The 22,676-nt window shown below is 40.5% G+C and overlaps 1 protein-coding gene across 10 annotated transcripts in view; it reads right to left on the minus strand.

Moving 5' to 3' along the window:
- anks1b (ankyrin repeat and sterile alpha motif domain containing 1B) overlaps positions 1-22,676 on the minus strand; it is a 176,866-nt gene that overhangs the window by 61,793 nt on the left and 92,397 nt on the right. For all 10 annotated transcript variants that reach the window (XM_056237370.1, XM_056237366.1, XM_056237368.1 and 7 more), the window contains 2 exons: positions 17,258-17,394; positions 2,464-2,650 (listed from right to left, as the gene is read on the minus strand). In XM_056237370.1, the coding sequence (XP_056093345.1) occupies positions 2,464-2,650; positions 17,258-17,394 (324 nt within the window). The remainder of the gene's footprint in view (positions 1-2,463; positions 2,651-17,257; positions 17,395-22,676) is intronic.

Below are 22,676 nucleotides of genomic sequence, written 5' to 3' on the forward strand. Positions count from 1 at the left end.
ACATCATATGCCAGCAGAATTAAATAAAAGTACCATCGACAGAAGGCACTGCTAGATGTTGATAACCTACAAATCGGCTTCTGTTCCAGGCAAGAAGGCAAAGAACCTCAGAACGTCACGCTACCAGATGAAACACCCTAGAAACCCCTTGAAATGCCACCATACAAAGTCCTGCGACAGTGGGACAGAAGACACGTGTATTAGGGCAGAACAACAGGGAGCCGCCATCAAAGAGAAGAGGAGAGCACCCCTCCATTTGAAAAGCCCCATGTTAGACTGGAGAGTGACTGAGATGAAAAGGCCCTTTTCACAGTGGAGACCTGGCAAACAGAGATATGAACTTCCCTGTAGTGGCAAAAGGGTTTTGAATGCAACAGTGATATTTCCTTCACCATCCATCACTATCACCATTTGCTTTCCTTAAGAGATTGCTTGTCTTGTACAGAGGGAATGACGTATAATGTGGCCAGGGAGAGTCGTGTAACTCACAGGCCAAATGAGGCTTTAGTTTAAGGGTTGCCAGGACCTTCAGCCACACACATCCACAGGTAGGGAGAATTTCAGGAGCGATACAGAAGAAATAATGGCATCCTTTGGGATCTATACAAGTGATTGAGTTTAATAAATGGTAGAAAGGTTTGACAGCTCAGTCTAACAGCACAATTCAAAATCAACTTTTTTGCCACACCTGCCAATGGGGAGTGTATTTACCAGCCATAAATACTTACCACTGCATGAAAAGAATTGTGCATTATTTAATCATTTTTTTATAAAATATAATATAGTATAATAATATAATATAATTAATATGTAAACATTTTTTTTTTTAAATATGTATTTTTATACGTAAAAAAATAAGATAATTACATTCTAAAAGAAACATAATTATCATATATTTATATGTGTGTGTGTGTGTGTGTGTGTGTGTGTGTGTGTGTGTGTGTGTGTGTGTGTGTGTGTGTGTGTGTACTTTTTATGGCTGATAAGAAACTATTTAATAAATATATTAAATAGTTTCTTATCAGCCATAAAAAGTACTGGACAATATTTCGTTTATTTTTTATTTTTTTTATATATAATATAATAGTAATTGTAACATCTATATCTATCTATCTACCTCTCTAAAAAAAGTACAATAATAAAGTACATTTCTTTATAAAAATTAGGTAAATAATTAGGTTGAAAATAATATATACTGTATTTATAACTGTAATACTTGAATTATCATAATATTACAACTAATTCTCCTGAGTGAGTGAGTCAGACTCTATCTTTATGTGAAACCGTACCTGCCGCAAAAACGACAAAAAGACACATCATTATTTTGTTTCTCATATTGATCCTGAGTTATTGAGTTATTTCACATCTGGTGGAAAAATAAAAAATGCTATTAAAAAAAATCCTTAATTGTCAAAATATTTTTACTGGACAACTCACAAATAACTGTTTTATTTACTCACCAAACACAATTATTTCTAACAAGTGGTGTGCTAATTTTGGATGCTACCTGACTGCAGGAGGAAAGTAAAAAATGCACTTAACAAAGGTAGCTTTTGCAACATCCCCCCTGTTACCGTATCTAAACTAAAAGAGCATACTTGGCAAAAGTGAATAAGCACTAACTCTTATAATTAGATTCTCTCTCTCCCACCTCCCTACTTTCCCCCTATTTCTCTGAGCACATGCGTCAGGGGATCAGGGTGCCAGACAAGCATGTGAGAAGCATTAGTGAAATCCAACGGACTGCAAAGTACACCAGCGTCACCATGACTACCCCACCTCAGCACCAGGATGACATCGCCATGGAAACAGCATCAACTGCCCACTCGACCAGCAGTGCCGTAGGTGGATGCTGAGGAAATGACAGCAAAAATCACCCGTGCCAAAACACTGACGTTTGCTGAGATGGTGCGTTTGCAGAGGGCCTTGTGCAGAACCTCCCTGCGTTGCTCTCTGAATGCAGTATTTTTACAAACAATTCAGACCGAGGACATTCCCACATGCTCTAATGCTGGCTGCTTCTTTCATACCGTGCCGAGTAGCTGAGCGGCACTTTAAAATGCTGTTCAAGCCGTTAAAATGTGGTTTGATGAGTAATTCAGTCACACTTTTACAATAGTGCTGCTCAAAGCAGCGGGAATCACTCTGTTGCTGGCACAAGCAAATCAAGAGAGAGGCTTCCTGCTGAAATTAACATGTCTGTATGAGAGACACCGAGGGGGGTCAGCTGGGTTATCCAGCCGGTGATATCATTGGCTGAAATGCCCATCGAAACACCTTCCCTGTAAACAGAAAGCAAAACTGTCCCAAAGCTACTATTATTTGTTAACTCAAGACACTTTCATAACGCTATATTCGTACTGCATGTCAGCAGTTTTCTCAAATTGTGTCTTTCTTATTTGTCGTAAGGGATTTTAAGAGAAATCTTTGTCGTCTAGACCAACAAGATGAGTAGAGTCGTACCAGTGAGGCCGTAGTCTTCGGCGGATCCGGTCGAGCAGTTGGCGGGGCTGATGGGGGGGCTGGCGGGGGGGCTGGTGCTGAAGCTGGCGTAGCCAAGAGATGAGCTGACCTCCGAGGGCTCGCAGCTGTGGTTCTGTAGGGGTTTCTGGACGTCCTGGGAGGAGGACAGCGAGGTCCGTTGCTTTGGCTATGACAGGAAAGAGTGAAATGTTAGCATTAGTCACTTAAAGAGGAGACTTTTACAAGTCTATTTTATATTAGCCAAGATGATAAGATCTCCAAAGCGATTGTAACCAATTACTGGCTGCTGGAGTCATCTAGAAGAGAGTGGTATCAAATTTCTGGACTGTGAATATGAGCGACAATGCATACATGTGTGGTTTATAATTCAACTTCAAATAATTAAGAGATGCAGGCTGAGTTTGGACATGTTTCACTGAGCAATGCTCATGTTCATGATTCACCAGAATTTTTAATCAAGCTTGTTTTTGAGCAAAAATTAAATGGAATCACATATTTTTAAAAGGTAAAAAAAAAGGTTTAAAGAAAATAAATTCATATTGTTAGATATAAAGTCGCACATAAGGGTGGAATTATGAGAAATAGTCACAATTGCAAGATATGAAGTCACATTGTGAGATATAATATCAGATTTTGAGATATAAAACTGCAATTACAAGATATAAAGTGGCAAATGAGAAAAAAAGGTAAAAACTGCTAAATATAGTAAAATGGTCATAATTACTAAAAAAGTAGTAATTGTGAGAAATTTGTAATTACGAAAAAAGTTGCAATTGTGAGAAAGTCACAAATGTGAGGCATATAGTCGCAATAGAAATAAAGTCGCAATTGCGAGATATGAAGTCATAATTATGGGAAAATGCTAAATATAGTCAAACTGTGAGATAAATTAATTATGAGAAATAGTTGCAATTGCGAGAAAGTTGCAATTGTTAGAAAGTTGCAATTGTTAGAAAGTTGCAATTGTTAGAAAGTTGCAATAACGAGAAATAGTTGCAATTGTTAGAAAGTACAGTAGCATTTACATTAAATAGTTGCAATTGTGAGAAAATAGCAATTACGAGAAAAGTTCTAAGTGTGAGTGTAAGTAGCAATTGTGAGATATATAGTCGCAATAGAAATAGTTGCAATAGCAAGAATAGAAGTCATAGTTATGGGAAACTGCTAAATAAAAAGTCAAACTGTGAGAAAAAATGTATTACGAGAAATAGTTGTAATTGTGAGAAAGTTGCAATTATGAGAAATAGTTCCAATTGTGAGAAAGTAGCAATTACACGAAATAGTTGCAATTGTGAGAAAGTCGCAATTAAGAGAAAAAGTTGCAAGTGTGAGAAAGTTGCAATTGTAAGATATATAGTCGCAATAGAAATAAAGTCGCAATTGTAAAATATATAGTCCCAATACAAATAGTTCCAATAGTAAGAAGTTATAATTATGGGAAACTGCAAAATATAAGGTCAGATTGTGAGATATAAATTAAATACGTGAAATGGTCACAATTGTTAGAAAGTCATAACAGCCTTTTATATTTCCATAAATGACTCGTTGTAAGAAAGGTTTAATGATGCCCATGCAAAACGATCCACAAATGTTGTGGATTGTTGTCAGGGTGTTGCTACACAGTTGCTGAGGTGTTCTGTCTGGCTGTTAACATGTTGCTGTGCATTTGCTAGATGTCCTGCATAATTGGTTAGTTATAGTTTAGATGAAATTCTGATGCTTGCTTTCACTAACGATTTCTGCAAATACATCCCAACAAGAATCACATGCACTACGCAATAGAGTTTGTCTACAGTAGAGAAGTAAGCCTGTAAGTAGGAGGTGGAATAGATGTGCGATACATATTGCTCAGCGAGAGGGAGAGACAAAGTGAGACAGGAGAGAAAACGGCAAAAAGAGATGACTATGTGCAGAGTCAAGCAGTTGTATAACCACAGGAAGCCTTACATAAACATCATCTTTGTTTTCAGTTGCATCACAGGTGGCCAAAATGCCAAATTAATTAATATGCATGAGAAAAATGTCTCTGATTTAAGTGATTTAATTTCACACACAAATGCACTTGCCAGAAAACTGGCTCCACTTGAAAACAGTGATAAAAAAAAGAGAGGGTGAACTGTGGTCTATATTTAACACACACACAAAAAAAGTATCCATAATAAATACGTTTAAAGCAAAAGTTTTTTACTGTACGTGCTTCAACCAGCCTTAAATCAATTTTCTTTCTTGTGTCATTGTTCAATAATGTATGGCCTCCGACCAAAGTAGATCTCACCACGTTTCTACGACCTGTTCGCAATATAATTCTTAAAGATGTTCTTGTGTCTAGACTAACTCAGTGTTGGAAAACTAATCCTTATATCAAGTCAGGAATCCTGGGGTGACTCTAGAGTCAGACCTTAGTTTCAGTAGTCATGTCAAAGCAATAACTAAATCAGCATACTACCATCTGAAAAATATTGCAAGAATTAGATGCTTTGTTTCCAGACAAGACTTAAGGTGATGATACACAGGGCAACTTTTTGAGCAATGTTGCTGGGCAATCTTGCCGAGCGATTGTTGCTTGTCTACTTTTCCATTGAAAATGGGCAATAAATTTCTATCTGGATAATTTAGATCGGTCGTGGGCCCTGTGTCTCATCTGGTTGCCCGTTGACGGCGACATTGCCCAGCAACATTGCTAAAAAAGTTGCCCTGTGTATCATCACCTTTAGAGAAACTTGTGCACCAGCAGGGTGGATTACTGTAATGGACTCCTCCACTGGCCTTCCTAAATAGACCATAAGACAGTTGCATCTCATACAGAACGCTGCTGCCAGGACTCTGAGCAAGACCAGAAAATATGAGCATATCACACCAGTCCTCAGGGCTTTACACAGTCTCCCAGTTACATTTAGGATTGATTTTAAAGTATTATTACTGGTATACAAATCATTCAATGGCCTAGGACCTCAATACATTGCAGATATGCTCACTGAATATAAACAGATCACTCAGATCATTAGGATCACATCAGCTAGAAATACCAAGGGTTCACTCTAAGCAAGGAGATTCTGCTTTTAGCTATTATGCTGGAACCAGCTTCCAGAGGAGATCAGATGTGCTCCTACAGTAGTCACATTCAAATCCAGACTCACATCTGTTTAGCTATGCATTTACTGAATGAGCACTGTGCCACTGTTCGTCCGACTGTTTGTACTGTATTTTATTTCATTTTTTATTCTAAACTGTTTGAATTATTCTTATTTGTTTTGATTATTTTAATTTCTTCTATGTAAAGCACTTTAAATTACCATTGTGTATGAAATGTGCTATATAAATAAACTTGCCGTGCCTTGCCTGCCTATTCTTTCCTCTCAGGGTAATATTCCATTACGAAATAAACAAAAAAAAAAGCCAACAGATCCGATTTTAATCGGGGGGAAATAATTATTTGTGTCTTTATATACAAAACTGATATTTTTAAGTTTCTTTACATACCATGGTACTTATGTTCTTCTTTGCTTATGTTTTGTTTGTTTCTGCAGTTTTGTTTTGCATTTGCATCCGTTTGATTCCTCTGTGTTTTTATTCGCTCATTTCATGCAAAGTGATTATTATCATTATACCAAGCAGATATTTGAGTGCAGTTTTTGATTTCATGTATACTTTATTTATTTAATTTAGAAACACTGCTCACTATTAAATTAATGCTTTTCAAAACCACCTGAATGAAATACCATTTACTGTTGGAAAAGAGGTGATAAAGATAGTTGAGCAAATGTGCGTATTTGACTATGCACAGCTACCACAGTTTAGCCCGAATCTGCAAATTCAGGCAATTTTCAATTTTGTTGTCAAACACACCTTGTGTCAGGAAGTGCTGCTAATGAACCTGTTACTCACACACAGACTTTCTGTCTCTCACCATGAACTCCTAATGAGTCGGTCATGGCTGACTGTAGTTAAATTAAAAAACAAAACATGCCTGTTCATCAAACACACCCACTGTCTCCTCTAATAAATGTTCTACAGCAGTCTCACACATACACACACACTTTGACAGATTTCTCTCCAAGGTGGAGATCAAGAAGCACACATGGTAGACTTGCATACACGTGCATGTGTGTCTGCACGTTAGCTCACTAACACTACCTTCATTACGCAGGGCATTATTCGGCGAACGAGTACAGAGTGAGAAATTGTGCGCTAATTTATGGATGGTAATTATGATAATTATTCAGTGGGCTTTGGGATCGCGGGGCAATAAATGCTACTAACGCGACTGTTTCACCTCCCAGTGGGGCATTCAGCACATTTAGGAATGCAGTACTGTCAATGCATATGCAGATCACATTCAACTCAAATCTCGGGGCGAGAATTTATAATTACAGAGAAACAATCAGTATTGATTTTATATGCTCATCTGGTTTGGGAAATACATTGAGTGACACAGGGTGTTGATCTACCATCTGCAGAAGGATCTCTGGGTGCATCTCTTGACACTTGTCAAGAACGTGTTTGAGTCAAATTCTCATTAGCATAATGTGAAAAACTCTCATTCATTCTCATAATGGGGGGGGGGGGGGGGGGGGGGGGATATATCACTGTAAACCCTAATGCTCAAAATAATTAATTGGTATGAGTAGGGTAAATTAGTTACATCAAATAAACTTTTACGAGTATTTAGAACTTCCTTTTTCTTTTGAGTTCACAAAACTGACACATTTTAAGTAATATGAATTGTTTCATTGTTTTGAGTTTTATGAACTTGTTTCTTTAATTTAGACAAACTTCAATTTAACTGAAAATTGGCTGGGATTTCTATTTCCCATCATGTTTTGCCATGACACTTGAAAGGTAAGTGCGAAAATTAATGTTTTTATTTTTTAACGTTAAGAGGGAGATTTAGTAGTGTTTAATGTTTTGCTATGGTAATTTAGAAGACTTTCTGTTATGTTGGGTGTTTTGGGAGGTTGCTATCATGGTGACGAGTATGAGCTTGGTTTGAGAACAGATATATGTTAAATGTTTTATGTTTCTGTACTTATTCAGCAATAACTATGCTATGCTAATGATATCAAAGCATTGTGTTACCAATTAGCAAGTTAGCATTTACTGAATTAGCTACTTAAAGTTAGCCAAGTTTACACTACTAAAAATATTTAAGTTAATGATCAGTTACATGATCATTTTAAGTTAAATGAATGAAATATTAAGTTAAGATTACAAAATGAAAATCTGCCAATTCTGCTTGCTTAAACTTTGAATTTCTTAACTTAACTTTTTTTTTAATGTAACTGATTTTTAAGTTTTGCCAACTTATTTGGGTTTACAGTGTACATTACATTATTTATTAAAATTATGATAGTAAATTACATTGTACATTGATTTTTATTCATACCATTACAGTCATTTTTACTGATGCTTTTTAATATTAGAGTAATTCATTGGTTCTCATTCTCAACCAGAGGCATTCAGCAAACATAAAAGGTGGACTTAGAATTATTACATTATATTTAATTTTTTTTAGCTTAATTAAAATGCTAAAAACATCAAGATGTAAACTGAAATTATATCGTGATAATGTCAATTTACACTGTCATTAAAGAACTGCTGTGCTGATTATTTTTTATTTTCACATTCTCCCTTTGCACACTAGCTGATGTGAATTTGAAAGTGCCCCAATGATTCACACAAGACCGTAGTCTGTTTTCAAGGCTGGTTTATAACACTGAGTGCCGCAAGCAGTTTATTCATCCAGATAAAGATGCAGATTGAGCAACCTTGATGCATATAGTGCAACACTTCTATCAACATTCCTCTTGTTCGTCCTCCACCTCACACACAAACACACACACTTTCACTCATTTCAATACAACTACCGTCTCCATGACAACGGAGGCAAAGCTGCAAGAACAAGGAGCACCGCAATAACAACAACATTACCAAATATAGAGTTCCTGTTGCTAAAAAAAGACAACAGGAACACACTCAGCAAAGGGGGAGGGGCTGCTGTTCATTACAAATTGAGACGCCTCAAAGCAGAAATCAAACAGACTGCAGGGTTTTACAACACCTTTAACCTTAAATGATCCTTAAACAAGCAACACCAGAAGAAATCATGACAAATGAAAGGAATAGTTCAACAAAATTGACATTTATATCATCATTTATCTCATTAACCTCATTACCAAAACCTATATACACATATATATACAACAGTTCGTTCTAGTTCTCGAATCTGATTGGCCATGCGAACCATTTCACCGTTTGTATCACTCCGCTTACGGTGACTGTCATGGCGGTCGAGCAAATCCACAATATATATTTTTTAAATACTCCTGTTGTTATGTCACAAAATGTAGTTTAAGAGTTTTTTAGGCAAGAATGTAGTTATTTAGACCTCAAATATGTGACCATATATAAACAAAGCGCCTATTTTACAGTTTGTTTAGAGGCTAGGCCATCCAGCGGCCGCTCAGCGCTCATGTACCCGCAGAGAACAGCGTCATCTCGGACAGTCCTTCCGGAATATTCCACTGGCTCTGATGTAGATAGTGGTTTAACATTATATATACTTAATTTGGGGTATATCAAACGGGCAATCTTTGGTCTTACTTGTTCCAGAACAAATCGATTTTGGTTAAGGGGAAAATTAAGTTTCATAACTTTATATTTAGGCTATATTTAACTTAAGTCCTGTACTAGAGCGCTGTTTTTGTACGTTTGACTGAATTGTTTGCTTGCGTTTATTTCCTTTTTTCTTTTAAAATGGCTTTTGATGTTCATTTAAATATTGTTGTTCAATAAATATTATTTTATATAAATAATATGGAAGATTTGGTATTGAGAAAGGGTCCGTTAGTGATTGTGATATGAAACAGATTTTTTATAATGGATATACTATTAAGACATCAACCAGAATAATGAATGCTATCTCAGATGCAGGTAATACACTCATTTAGTCGACCTCTCTCTTATAATACCATAATATTCTACATAATACAATTAGCTTTAATGAAGCGACTCCACGTTCCTTCATTACTAGTTCTAAAGTGACGTTTTAGAATTAGTAACGGAGGCTTGGGCTCAACTGTAAAACTGTCAACTTGAGATTTAATATCCGTGGCAGAAGGAAGTAGTTCTGCACAAAAGAGTGTTTTTAAAGACACTCGGTTGTTGTTTCCTCTTTACTCACTTGTGCCGTCGAACTGTTGTATAAGCGATATGGCCGTATATCAGCACGCTGTGATCACCTACGGCCGATATACAGCCATATCGCACTGCTACTCGTGTGATATTGCTCATATACATATGTACATGTAATAAATACATTTATGAGTGAAATATCCTTTTAAAAAGACAATAAAAGAAAGCAAGACAAACTTGGAGAGGTAAAAATTCACGCAGCTGGTGCTTCATGCTGTGTTTGTTTGTATCATATACGAAGACCTCCATGATATTAGCATCATTAGCATGACAAACTCAAAACTCAAGGGGCTATGGGCATGAAATTGCAATCTGCATCATTTAGCTCGTCACCATTTCATCAGTGTTACAGTTTAATCGCCAGAGGAGTTTTCAACATCCAGCTGAGCGCATGAAATTATCTTTTATTCCTGAGTTGCTATTAAAGTAAAAATGTAGAATATGTTATGACCACAGGGCTTCGAGAGCCCACAGGAACATTTCAACACAAGACACATAGCACAAGGTCACTGATGAGTGTGTGTGGGCTACACTGAGTTTTAGTTCACTCACAGTGCAATCACACACATTTGATCACACTGCCAATTGTACACTTCTTAATTTAAACTCCTTGTGTCTCAGTAGTACACCCACACACACACACACTTCAAAGGTCAATAAAAAGCAGAAAAGATACATCATAATGTCATGACCCTCTCCAACCAACCACTTCAGTGGCAGCAACTTGGTTGTGTTCACAGGTCCTCTAATGCACCGCCATCAAAATTCAATTTTGAATTTTAATTTCACAACAGTTGTGAGGGAAAACTAGCAGGTCGGTGTCTGTGAGAGTTCTCTGTAATGTGTGAATTCAGTCCAATGGCTGCACTTCCCATCAAGAGGCATTTTGACAGCTTTGAGTATCTCTCTCTCATCAGAGGCTGATATTCTGTCTTTTAAAAGATTGATGTCTTCCTACGGCATTCGTTTCTTGCAGTAATGTCTGTCATTAAAATAGACAAAAGCTATGTAGATGCTTAGTGACAACACAAACCCTGTCAGTTGTAAGTCTTTGAAAATTATATTTCAAACGTAACCAAAACTACTTTTAGCTCAGAAACTTGAACTTGCCAAACTGAGTGCATCGTTTCTCTTCAACTAAATCCAGTTGTGTTCATAAATTTACACACCCACTGCTGAATATGTCTGATTTACACACAGTAGGCCTATGCACGCACACACACGTGCAAACAAGTATTATATATATATATATATATATTTATAAACATAAATATAAATAAGTATTTAGTGATCTATATAAATATATTAAAATGTTTACAGTATTTATTAAATTGTAATATATATATATATATATATATATATATATACACTCACCGGCCACTTTATTAGGTACCCCATGCTAGTAACGGGTTGGACCCCCTTTTGCCTTCAGAACTGCCTCAATTCTTCGTGGCATAGATTCAACAAGGTGCTGGAAGCATTCCTCAGGGAGTTTGGTCCATATTGACATGATGGCATCACACAGTTGCCGCAGATTTGTCGGCTGCACATCCATGATGCGAATCTCCCGTTCCACCACATCCCAAAGATGCTCTATTGGGTTGAGATCTGGTGACTGTGGAGGCCATTTTAGTACAGTGAACTCATTGTCATGTTCAAGAAACCAATTTGAAATGATTAGAGCTTTGTGACATGGTGGAAGTAGCCATCAGAGGATGGGTACATGGTGGCCATAAAGGGATGGACATGGTCAGAAACAATGCTCAGGTAGGCCGTGGCATTTAAACGATGCCCAATTGGCACTAAGGGGCCTAAAGTGTGCCAGGAAAACATCCCCCACACCATTACACCACCACCACCAGCCTGCACAGTGGTAACAAGGCATGATGGTTCCATGTTCTCATTCTGTTTACGCCAAATTCTGACTCTAACATCTGAATGTCTCAACAGAAATCGAGACTCATCAGACCAGGCAACATTTTTCCAGTCTTCAACTGTTCAATTTTGGTGAGCTCTTGCAAATTGTAGCCTCTTTTTCCTATTTGTAGTGGAGATGAGTGGTACCCGGTGGAGTCTTCTGCTGTTGTAGCCCATCCGCCTCAAGGTTGTGCGTGTTGTGGCTTCACAAATTCTTTGCTGGATACCTCGGTTGTAACGAGTGGTTATTTCAGTCACTGTTGCCCTTCTATCAGCTCGAACCAGTCTGGCCATTCTCCTCTGACCTCTGGCATCAACAAGGCATTTCCGCCCACAGAACTGCCGCTCACTGGATGTTTTTTCTTTTTCGGACCATTCTCTGTAAACCCTAGAGATGGTTGTGCGTGAAAATCCCAGTAGATTAGCAGTTTCTGAAATACTCAGACCAGCCCTTCTGGCACCAACAATCATGCCACGTTCAAAGTCACTCAAATCAACTTTCTTCCCCATACTGATGCTCGGTTTGAACTGCAGGAGATTGTCTTGACCATGTCTACATGCCTAAATGCACTGAGTTGCCGCCATGTGATTGGCTGCTTAGAAATTAAGTGTTAACGAGCAGTTGGACAGGTGTACCTAATAAAGTGGCCGGTGAGTGTATATAATATATATATATATATATATATATATGCACCCATAATAACTTGTTTTACTAAATTAAAAATGTAATTTGTACATTTTCATAAATGTAACCAGGATCTTGCACTATCAGAAAGGGCAGCAAGATTATCAGAACCACTTACAGCTAAATTAATCACAGTTGGGCTTCAACACAGATAAGCTGTATGCCACACACACAAACTAAAGCACCTAAAGATCTGTGCCTATAGACTTGTGAAAAACAGATGTGCAAGATAAAGAAAAGCGACTTCCTGTGGCCGTTTACACTCTAAATCTATGAGTGAACACTCACTCACTTGATCTGAATATCCGAGGTATTTGCAGTTATTCAAATCTCAATACATTTACATTGAAGCTGACAGAATAGTCTTATGACAGTTTTGTATTTTGTGCTCTTTAACCTCAGTATTTAAAAGTATTTATACTCTTTCCCAAGAAACCTAAATGAGAAAGCACACACTTGACTACAGAAATGCAGTCTTTAGCTCAGCAGTATAACAGTGGTTGTGTTTATGTGTGTGTGTGTGTGTGTGTGTGTGTGCTTTTGTTTTTGTGATATATGAGGACACAAATGTGTATAATGACATGCATATTACACTGGTATTACAACTTACACGTGATATATGAGGACATTGCATGAGTCCTCATATTTCAAATAGCTTAAAAAACATAAAAAACAATTTTATTTTTTTAATGTAAAAATGCAGCATGTCTCCTGTGATGGGTAGGTTTAGGGATAGGGGCAGTGTAGGGGGATAGAATATACAGTTTGTCCAGTATAAAAGTCATTACGCCAATGGAATGTCCTCATATATCACAAAAACACAGCTGTGTGTGTGTGTGTGTGTGTGTGTGTGTGTGTGTGTGTGTGTGTGTGTGTGTGTGTGTGTGTGTGTGTGTGTGTGTGTGTGTGTGTGTGTGTGTGTGTGTGTGTGTGTGTGTGTGTGTGTCTGTGTGTGTGTGTGTCTGTGTGTGTGTGTGTAAATATAGCTGATAAAGCATCAAGAGGATTTTCTGTCCCCACTACAGCTCAAGAGCTCCTACTGTCCACATTCATGCACACAAAAGAACACATTTCACTGTCATTCTGCTTTTCTACAAAGGTTAATTACATTTTTTTACCAAATTTAATTATGCTTTGTCCTCTGCCAGGCCGATTCAGATCAAGAATCAATTCTTTACCGGAAAGCCTTGTTAAACAAGAAATTAAATTAGGTAAAACACAATTGTTACAATGTCCAAAAAGCAGTTTTAAAATTATAATACAGGTCTGTTTCAAGACCTACTCTAGTGAACTGCCTGCTGTTCAAATGGAACCTCAGAAGTGATTAGCACATTATTTGTATTTTAATGTTTAAAAATAAACTGTCTTGTTAGCTTAGGAACATTCTAATGTTAAACTCTACTGGAATCAACTGATTCCAAAACAGTTTGAAATTAGCATGTTGCTAAGCTAACAAGACAAATATACATGACGGCACACACTAATATTGAGTGAAACGTTTTAGTTTCGGATTAAATGGATTAAATGGGAATGTCTTCATCAAAAAGATTTCTTGAAAGTGTGTGCTTTAGATTTTGACCAAAATAAGATATCATAATTATTCTGTCACTAGTAGGTAGGCTGCTCACTCAGTTTTGGAATATTGCTTATATTTGTAGAATAGAATAGAAGATAATAGAATAGAATGTATTTGTCTTACGACTGCAAGCTTATGCTGCCTAAAAATGCTGTCTAGGTGTGCAGTTCAATGGGTTATGGAACAAAGCTTATATATCGTCGCTGCCGGGCGGAAAACCTGTATCTCCACAAACATGTTGTCAAAGTTGACATTGCGGCTTTATATATGGTCAGATTTATATTATGGTCAATTAGATTATTAACATTTTACCAAAAGAGCAAATGAAGTTACATACGTGTTTTGTCCGTCATTAGAACGGCCGCATCTGAGGCAGTAAGTGCATCGCGTTACGTTTTCATCAACTTACAGGTTACTGTGTTTACTGTAGCTATGTGGGCGCTCAGTTTTTTCTGTCATTTGGCCAGAATCTCATGTTATTAAAAATGAAGTGCTACGCACAGGCTATTTAAGACAGTATTGGCTATGATTCGAGAGCAAATGCTAGACTAAAACACTCTTCTCTACTCCTCAAATACATAAAACATAAGCATTTATACAGTGTTTCTAAAGTAAAGAAAATGCTGGCTTAGTCAAATAACCAGCTCTTTACATTGCAAACAAGTAAAATGGTCAAAACTGCGTGAGGCACTTCATTCATGATAGAAGCGGGGTTAACAAACATTTGACCAATGGAGTTACAAGGTTTAGTCAAAAGCTCTTTTTAATACTTTTCATTGGCTCAATATTTGCAAAACCCACAGACAGACGTAAAGGGGGACCAGTAGAAATAATTTATAAAAAAAAATAAAAAAAAGACACAATATGGAGATACAAGGTTTCTGCCCCACAGTGATATAAATGTAATATAGAATAGAATAGAATAGAATATTATTGGAGATGTTTTTTTTCAGCAGCTTGCAGCACACAAAGTCACCAGAGGAGCGGCGCCATTTTAAATGAAGGGAAAGGTCTCCCTGGAGTAGCTTGAGGTTAAGTATCTTGATTGATGACAGCTCAAAGACCTACCACCTTACAGTTACCAGCCCGGGTCATTTACCTCTAGGTTACACCTCCTTATAAATGGACACTTCATCAATGGTGCCTTATGCTGTGATTTAAATGAAGCTAGAGGCAAATGATCCCGCATCAGTCTCTTCCTCTCTCCCTCGGGAAGTAGAGGCACACCTGGATGAGCCGTAGCATTTGATTATCAGACGTGACTAGACTCCACTCTGCTTGTGCATCGAGCAAACGAGGAGCTCGATTGTCCCATCAGTGTGCGGGAGCCCGCATCACCTCTGATGGCAGTCCACTTCAGTGATCATGAGTGCTGTGTGATGATTTCAGGCCTGTTTACACCTGGTCGCTTTCTGTGATCGGATAGCTATCTTATCATGAAAAGACCAGGTGTAAATGCCCTCCGAAAAACTTTCAAGATGGAATTAAATCTGATCGCTCAAACCGCTTCAGGAGGTGATTTGAGACGCATTCCTATTCTATTCCTATTCTACAATCGTTTTGCGGAGACACATGTGTTACACGCCATGTGTAAATGGAACCGTTTTAAGAAATCAGACAGCTATCTGATCAGTAAAAACACATAAAGTGACCAGTTGTAAACCAGTTGTTAGCTCATGCTTAGTGTCATGCATGGAGCATTTTGAAGCGATACAACGCAAAAGGAAGCGCTACTAGTTTCAAAACCCACATTTAGAGAAAAATCAGTTCAGATTTGGCACATTTGCCTGCGTAGCTTCGCAACTCAATCTGAAATGAAAAATAGAAAAGCCATAAAATAGGGAGAAAATGTCACGTTATGTGACTTATTAACCAGCAGTTGAAGATGGACTGGAAAAAATGAAATAAATCTTTAGAAAAAGCAGACAGCACACGTCATGTGCCTGACTGGGGCATTGTGGAGTTTGTTGTTGGAGACAGTGGGGGAGAACATGCACAGTTGTGTCTCTTTCTAATCCTGCGGGCGCTCAGCACACAAGCAGCATGGCCCAAAGTCAGGCCCGCGCAGATAAACGAGTGATTGTGTTCATCTGAAAAGAGGACAAACATGACTCTGATAGGATGCACTGAGCACTCTGACAGGGACGAATAAAGAGCCCATTCACACTCTTCTAAGAGAATAATAAGTCACAAGCAGAGAGAGAGAGAAAGAGACTTATCAGGAGAGAGACACCATCATATAAAGTGGCCTCAAACAGAATTTGAAAACCTAAGCCACAGTTACAAACCATTTCAATTATATTAGATACTGTATATAATATAAAAACCATATGGCATCTGCGAGCAAATGATGCTAAAGCTTTTTTTTCAGATCTAATTAGATTACTCTGAGCCATTTTTTCTAATTCTAGTTGGTAATACCTTTTCAATAACCACTTGCAATCCAGTTTATTCAGGGACTATCTGCAGATCGTAGTGGTAAACTGATTCTGTAGAGTCTCAGTAAAGTATGTCATATCATTCTGTATCTTCCACAACCAAGTTCTCAGAATCGCAAGATAGACGATTGCAGCATACAAATTGCATTCAGTACTTTTTTGGTGGGTATTTGTTCTGTGAATGATTTGTATAATTTCTTTTGTCAGCATGAATTGTGGCACTCAGAAATTTCTAGTAAATTTCACAAATAATTACAAAGAAAAGGAAAGTACAACGTTGAATTAAACAATATTTCAAGTAGAAAAATTTAAATAGTATTTTCTTTCAAAACATACTCTAATAATCACAAAAATTATAATTCATATTAATATAATTAATGAACAAAAAACAATATACATTTGATAATTTTTATAATACATTTTTATAATATTTTGCTTGGTGTGCCTCTGTTCTTTTTTTTAATTTTATTAAATGCCACTTGGTTTGGTAAATGCAACTACTTTCATACACTTTTAAGCGTGCCTTTTTAAGTGTCCAGGCACTTTTTGGGAACACTAAAGCTTGATATTACTATACTGTAACTGATGATAATCAAATAAAACCCCTCAAGTTTGAAGGAGTGAAAATGAGGGCGGCTTGGGACAATTGCATATCAAAGCATGAAGAGAATCCGCCCGTCGGGCATGTGCATATTTATAATAGCCATATAATTAAGATGAAGAATGCTCAGTATCTCAGCGTAGATGTAAGACATTACTGCTCTTGAGTGTGTGTGTGTGCGTGTGTGTGTGAGAGAGAGAGAGAGAGAGAGTGTGTGTGTGTGCATGTGTGTATGACTCCCACACACAGATGCTGCGATAGTTACAGCCAGACTACGTTTTATCTAAAAGAGCACCATTAACCTTGAGAGCAGAGCAACATAATAGACTCTGTGTGGATGTGTGTTCCTGTATGTGTGTGTGTACCTGGGGGCGGATGACTCTCTCAATATTCCTCAGGGCCGTATCAGGTGAAGGAGGCGAACAGTCAGGAGTCAGGCCTGTAGAGTCGTCACCATGGTTACCACGCTCTGCATCACTGACCAACACATGTGAGAAGTGGCCTTCAGAGAGACAAAATAGAGAGAGATATACTGAAATTAAAACTGCTGGATTCATGCATTAAAAACAATGAGCTAACTACTAGGACGGAATTAGTCAGATAAATGTATTCCCGCCATTGATTTACAAAGTCATCAGCATAAAGTGCTTCTTATAGCTGTGATGCAGCCGGGAAGCAAAAGGGTTTATGGAAAGAAACTAAATCATGCAGAAATTCAAAGAATGAACATCCAGCAAGAGCTGGAAAAGACTCTGAAGGAACCCTGTGTCTTCAATGCTAATGAAATGGCTGAACACTGAGCTTCTAATGCAGAGACTTTGCACCATTACCTTTAACACACACTCTGAAAGCCAGTGTAGGACACACACAGAAGTGAACCACCTCATTGTTATACTGTTTTGTGTTTTTTTTTGCTATCATATTTTTTAAATCATGGTGTTTTGTCAATTATTTTAGCATATTTGGCTGGAATATTCTGGGTTATATGTACTATTTTCTGCCAATGTACAGAAAATAATTTGGACTTGCCCCTCAGTTTGTTATTAAAAAAAATATAGAAAGCTATTACAATGGAGAATGGAACGGAAATATATTGGGCAATCACTGCATGTTTACCCAATAAGGCCAATTCACAGTGACCCAACAAACTACACCACCAAATACCAACAAACTCCATCAAATTCCAACAGACACCAACCAACGTCAACAAACTACAACAAATACCAAGAAACCCCAACAGACACCAGCAAACTACAACAAACATCCACAAACTACAACCAACCCCAAGAAACTCCAACAAGCATCAACAAACTCCAATCAACACCAACAAACATCAATACACATCAACAAATACCAACAATCTCCAACCAACTCTTTCCCAACAAACTCCAACAAATACCAACAAACTCCAATCCACACAAAAAATACCAACAAACTCCAACCAACTCCTCCCTAACAAACTCAAAGAAACATCAACAAACTCCAAAACTCCGAAAACGTATCATGGTTTTCACAAAAAAAATATTAAGGATCACAACTGTTTTCAACATTACCGGTAATAATAATAATTGTTTCTTGAGCACCAAATCAGCATATTTAAGACTGGAATAATGATGCTGAAAATTCAGCTTTCCCATCACAGGAATAAATTATATTATTATATTTAAATATATTAAAATATAACATCATTCATTTAAATTGCAATAATATTTCACAATATTACATGATTTCACATTATTATTATCATTAATAATATAATTTAATGTAAAAAAATTTACTGTACCTTTGATTTAAAAAAAATGCAGCCTTGGTGAGCATAAAAACTAAAATCTTACCGACCTCAAACTTTAAAGTATAATCAGCCATACTGGTAAATGATGATAAAAAAAAAAAATCAGTTTTGGGTTTGTGTATTTTGAAAAAGATACAAAACGTCTCGGTTACATATGGTAACCCTCGTTCCCTGAGGGAGGGAACAGAGACGTAGGTCAGACTGACCAATAGGAATCTCGCTAGAGAGGCCAATCTACTTCGAGTGAAACTAAAACAAGCCAATGCACATTGGCGTGCAATCATTTGCATCAGCTGTGTAGCCTCGCAGCGCGGGTATTTAACGAGCAGCTGTTGTGATTGCACACTAGTTTTTTGCTGAGGAGCCAAACCTGAAAAAGCTGGCCGCCCCAGCGGGCGGCAGCAGATGTGGCGACGGGACCTACGTCTCCGTTCCCTCCCTCAGGGAACGAGGGTTACCATATGTAACCGAGATGTTCCCTATCGGTCAGTCACTACAACGTAGGTCAGACTGACCAATAGGAATCCCTACCAAAGCGCCACAGCTGCTGCACCCCATCCAGCGCCCCGTGCAAGCCTCTACACCTTCTTGCCTGGAAGGACGATAGGAGGAGGCTTTACACAAAGTGTATCTGTCACTGTTGTTCCGTAACAACCCATACAGTGAGATTATTGGATAACACTGGGAAAGCGTGCCCTTTCTATTTAGGAAGGAGAACGCTGCGGAAGCCACTTCTTCAAAGAGTTATGTGGAAAAACATATGGACTAACCCGAAGGTTGTACTGCATATGAATAATGGGAACTTAGCCCAGGGGAAAGACACGGGCTTCCGACTTAGGAGCAGCCGTGGAGAATATACACACATGGGATCCCCGTAGGGTCACACATATGGAACCCAGCCCAGATCCGGCTCTCAGGGATTCAGCGGATAAAGGCCTGGCACCGGACGCTCCGCCATGTCCGGGCCGAGGGTTTTTGGAGGACTCAACAGGTTTTTCACTCTGGAGCAATAAGGGTGCACAGTAGGGTGCAGCAAGCCGACAGAGCCGGGCCTCTCGGTGCTTCTACCCGTTTAGGGTGAGAACACGGGAGGAGACCGGCTCTACACGTAGGCTATAATATCTAGCGAACGTGTTAGGTGTCGCCCAGCCCGCAGCTCTACAGATATCTGTTAGCGAGGAGCCACGTGCCAGCGCCCAGGAGGATGCAACGCCTCTCGTGGAGTGTGCATGCAACCTGAGTGGGCAGGGCACGCCTTGTGCTTGGTAAGCCAAGGCGATGGCATCCACTATCCAGTGGGCCATCCTCTGCTTGGAGACAGCCTTTCCCCTCTGCTGGCCTCCGTAACAGACAAAGAGCTGGTCTGAGGTCCTGACGCTTTGAGTTCTGTCCACGTACATACGCAGAGCGCGAACGGGACAGAGCAAAGCCAGGGCTGGGTCTGCCTCCTCCAAAGGCAGCGCTTGCAGGTTCACTACCTGGTTTTTGAAGGGAGTGGTAGGAACCTTGGGCACATAGCCAGGCCGGGGTCTTAGTATCACATGGTTGTCACCCGGCCCGAACTCTAGGCACGATTCGTCAACCAAAAATGCATGCAGGTCTCCTACCCTCTTGACAGAGGCCAGTGCAACCAGTAGCAAAGTCTTCATGGAAAGAAGGTTTAAGTCTACTGACTGCAGAGGCTCAAAGGGAACATCCTGAAGTGCTCAAAGCACCAGGGAAAGGTCCCAAGAGGGTATGGAGGGGGGTCGAGGAGGATTTAATCGTCTCGCCCCCCTAAGAAACCTGACGACCAGGTCGTGCTTCCCCACTGTTTTGCCATCTATGTGGTCGTGATAAGCTGAAATAGCGGCAGGATGTACTTTGAGGGTGGAGGGAGACAGCCTTAAGCACAGACCCTATCGAACATCTTTGGGGGACTTCTCGGCGAGAAGAACACCACTCGACGAACAGGTTCCACTTCAGGGCGTAAACACGTCTCGTGGACGGCGCCCGTGTTGAAGTGATGATGTTAAGTACCTCAGGGGGTAAGTCACCAAGAACCTCCGCGTCCCGTCCAGGGACCAGACATGGAGTTTCCAGAGGTCTGGACACGGGTGCCATAGGGTGCCCCGTCTCTGAGTCAGAAGATCCTTCCTCAGAGGAATGGGCCAGGGAGGGACTGTCACAAGGAGCATGAGTTCTGGGAACCAAGTCCGGGTGGGCCAATAGGGAGCCACCAAAAGGACCTGCTCCTCGTCCTCTCTGACTTTGCACAGTGTCTGTGCAAGCAGGCTCACTGGGGGAAATGCATATTTGCGGAGGCCCCGGGGCCAGCTGTGTGCCAGTGCGTCCGTGCCGAGTGTTCCCTCGGTCAGGGAGTAAAACAGCTGGCAGTGGGAGGTCTCTGAAGAGGCAAACAGGTCTACCTGAGCCTCTCCGAACTCTCTCCAGATCAGCTGAACCACCTGGGGGTGGAGTCGCCATTCTCCCGGAAGCACAGCTCGTGATAGCTCGTCGGCCACACGGTTGAGCACACCGGGGACATACATGGCTCGAAGTGACCTCAGATGCTTCTTACTCTAGAGGAGGAGATGGCGGGCGAGTTGCGACATGTGACGGGAGCGTAGACCACCAAGTCGGTTGATGTACGCAACGGTCGCTGTGTTGTCCGTACGGACCAGTACGTCCCTGCCCTGTAGCGGCCTTTTCAAGTGGCTCAGAGCGAGATGTACTGCTAGCCACTCGAGGCAATTGATGTGCCAATGCAGTTGGGGAGCCGTCCACACCCCTGACACTGCATGCCCGTTGTACGTGGCACCCCAGCCGGTGGCGGAGGCATCTGTGAATACCACAGCATGCCTGGAGACCTGTTCCCAGGGGACTCCTGCCCGAAGGAACGAGAGGTCTGACCACGGGCTGAAGGTCTGGCGGCAGGCCGGTGTGATTGCCACCCGGTGAGTGCCGTGATGCCACGCCCCTCTCGGGACTCGGCCGTGAAGCCAGTGCTAAAGCGGTCTCATATGAAGCAAGCCGAGCGGAGTTACCGCTGCTGCCGCTGCCATATGCCCCAGGAGCCTCTGAAAAAATTTCAGTGGGACCGCCGTCCTGCCTTTGAACGTGTTCAAGCAGTTCAGCACCGACTGAGCGCGCTGCTCTGTGAGGCGCGCTGTCTGTGCGACCGAATCCAACTCCATACCGATAAAAGAGATCCTCTGCACAGGGGCGAGTTTGCTCTTCTCCCAGTTGACCTGAAGGCCCAACTGGCTGAGGTGTGTGAGCACGAGGTCCCTGTGTTCGCATAACTGATCTCGAGAGTGTGCTAGTATGAGCCAGTCGTCAAGATAGTTGAGGAGGCGAACGCCCTGTTCTCTCATGGGAACAAGGGCCCCCTCCGTGACTTTCGTGAAGACACGGGGAGACAGGGACAGCCCGAAGGGCAGGACCTTGTACTGATATGCTCGACCCTCGAACGCAAAGCGCAGAAACGGCCTGTGTCGAGGAAGAATCGAGACATGAAAGTACGCGTCCTTCAGGTCGATCGCTGCAAACCAATCTTGGGGACGGATGCATCCGAAAATGCGTCTCTGCGTGAGCATTTTGAACGGTAGCTTGTGGAGGCTCCGATTCAAAACTCGCAGATCCAAGATCGGTCGTAACCCACCACCTTTCTTGGGTACAATGAAGTAGGGACTGTAGTGCCCTGACCTCATTTCGGCTGGAGGGACCGGCTCTATCGCGTCCTTCGCCAGCAGGACTGCGATCTCCGCACGCAAGACATGGGCATCGGCTGCTCTCACTGTAGTGGAGTGGATGGCGCAAAACTTGGAGGGACGCCGGGCGAACTGAATCGCATAGCCGAGCCTGATGGTCCGAATGAGCCAGCGAGACGGACTGGGGAGCGCTAACCAGGCTCTCAGAGACCGTGCAAGCGGGACCAAAGGGACTGTAGGCGTACCCGGAGTGGGGCAGCGAGGTGGAACACAGGGACGCGGCTCGGGAGGCTCTCTCTG

The sequence above is a fragment of the Rhinichthys klamathensis genome, unplaced genomic scaffold, assembly GCF_029890125.1.
Source record: "Rhinichthys klamathensis goyatoka isolate OS25496 unplaced genomic scaffold, OSU_Roscu_1.1 h1tg000485l_1, whole genome shotgun sequence".
Classification (NCBI taxonomy): Eukaryota; Metazoa; Chordata; class Actinopteri; order Cypriniformes; family Leuciscidae; genus Rhinichthys; species Rhinichthys klamathensis.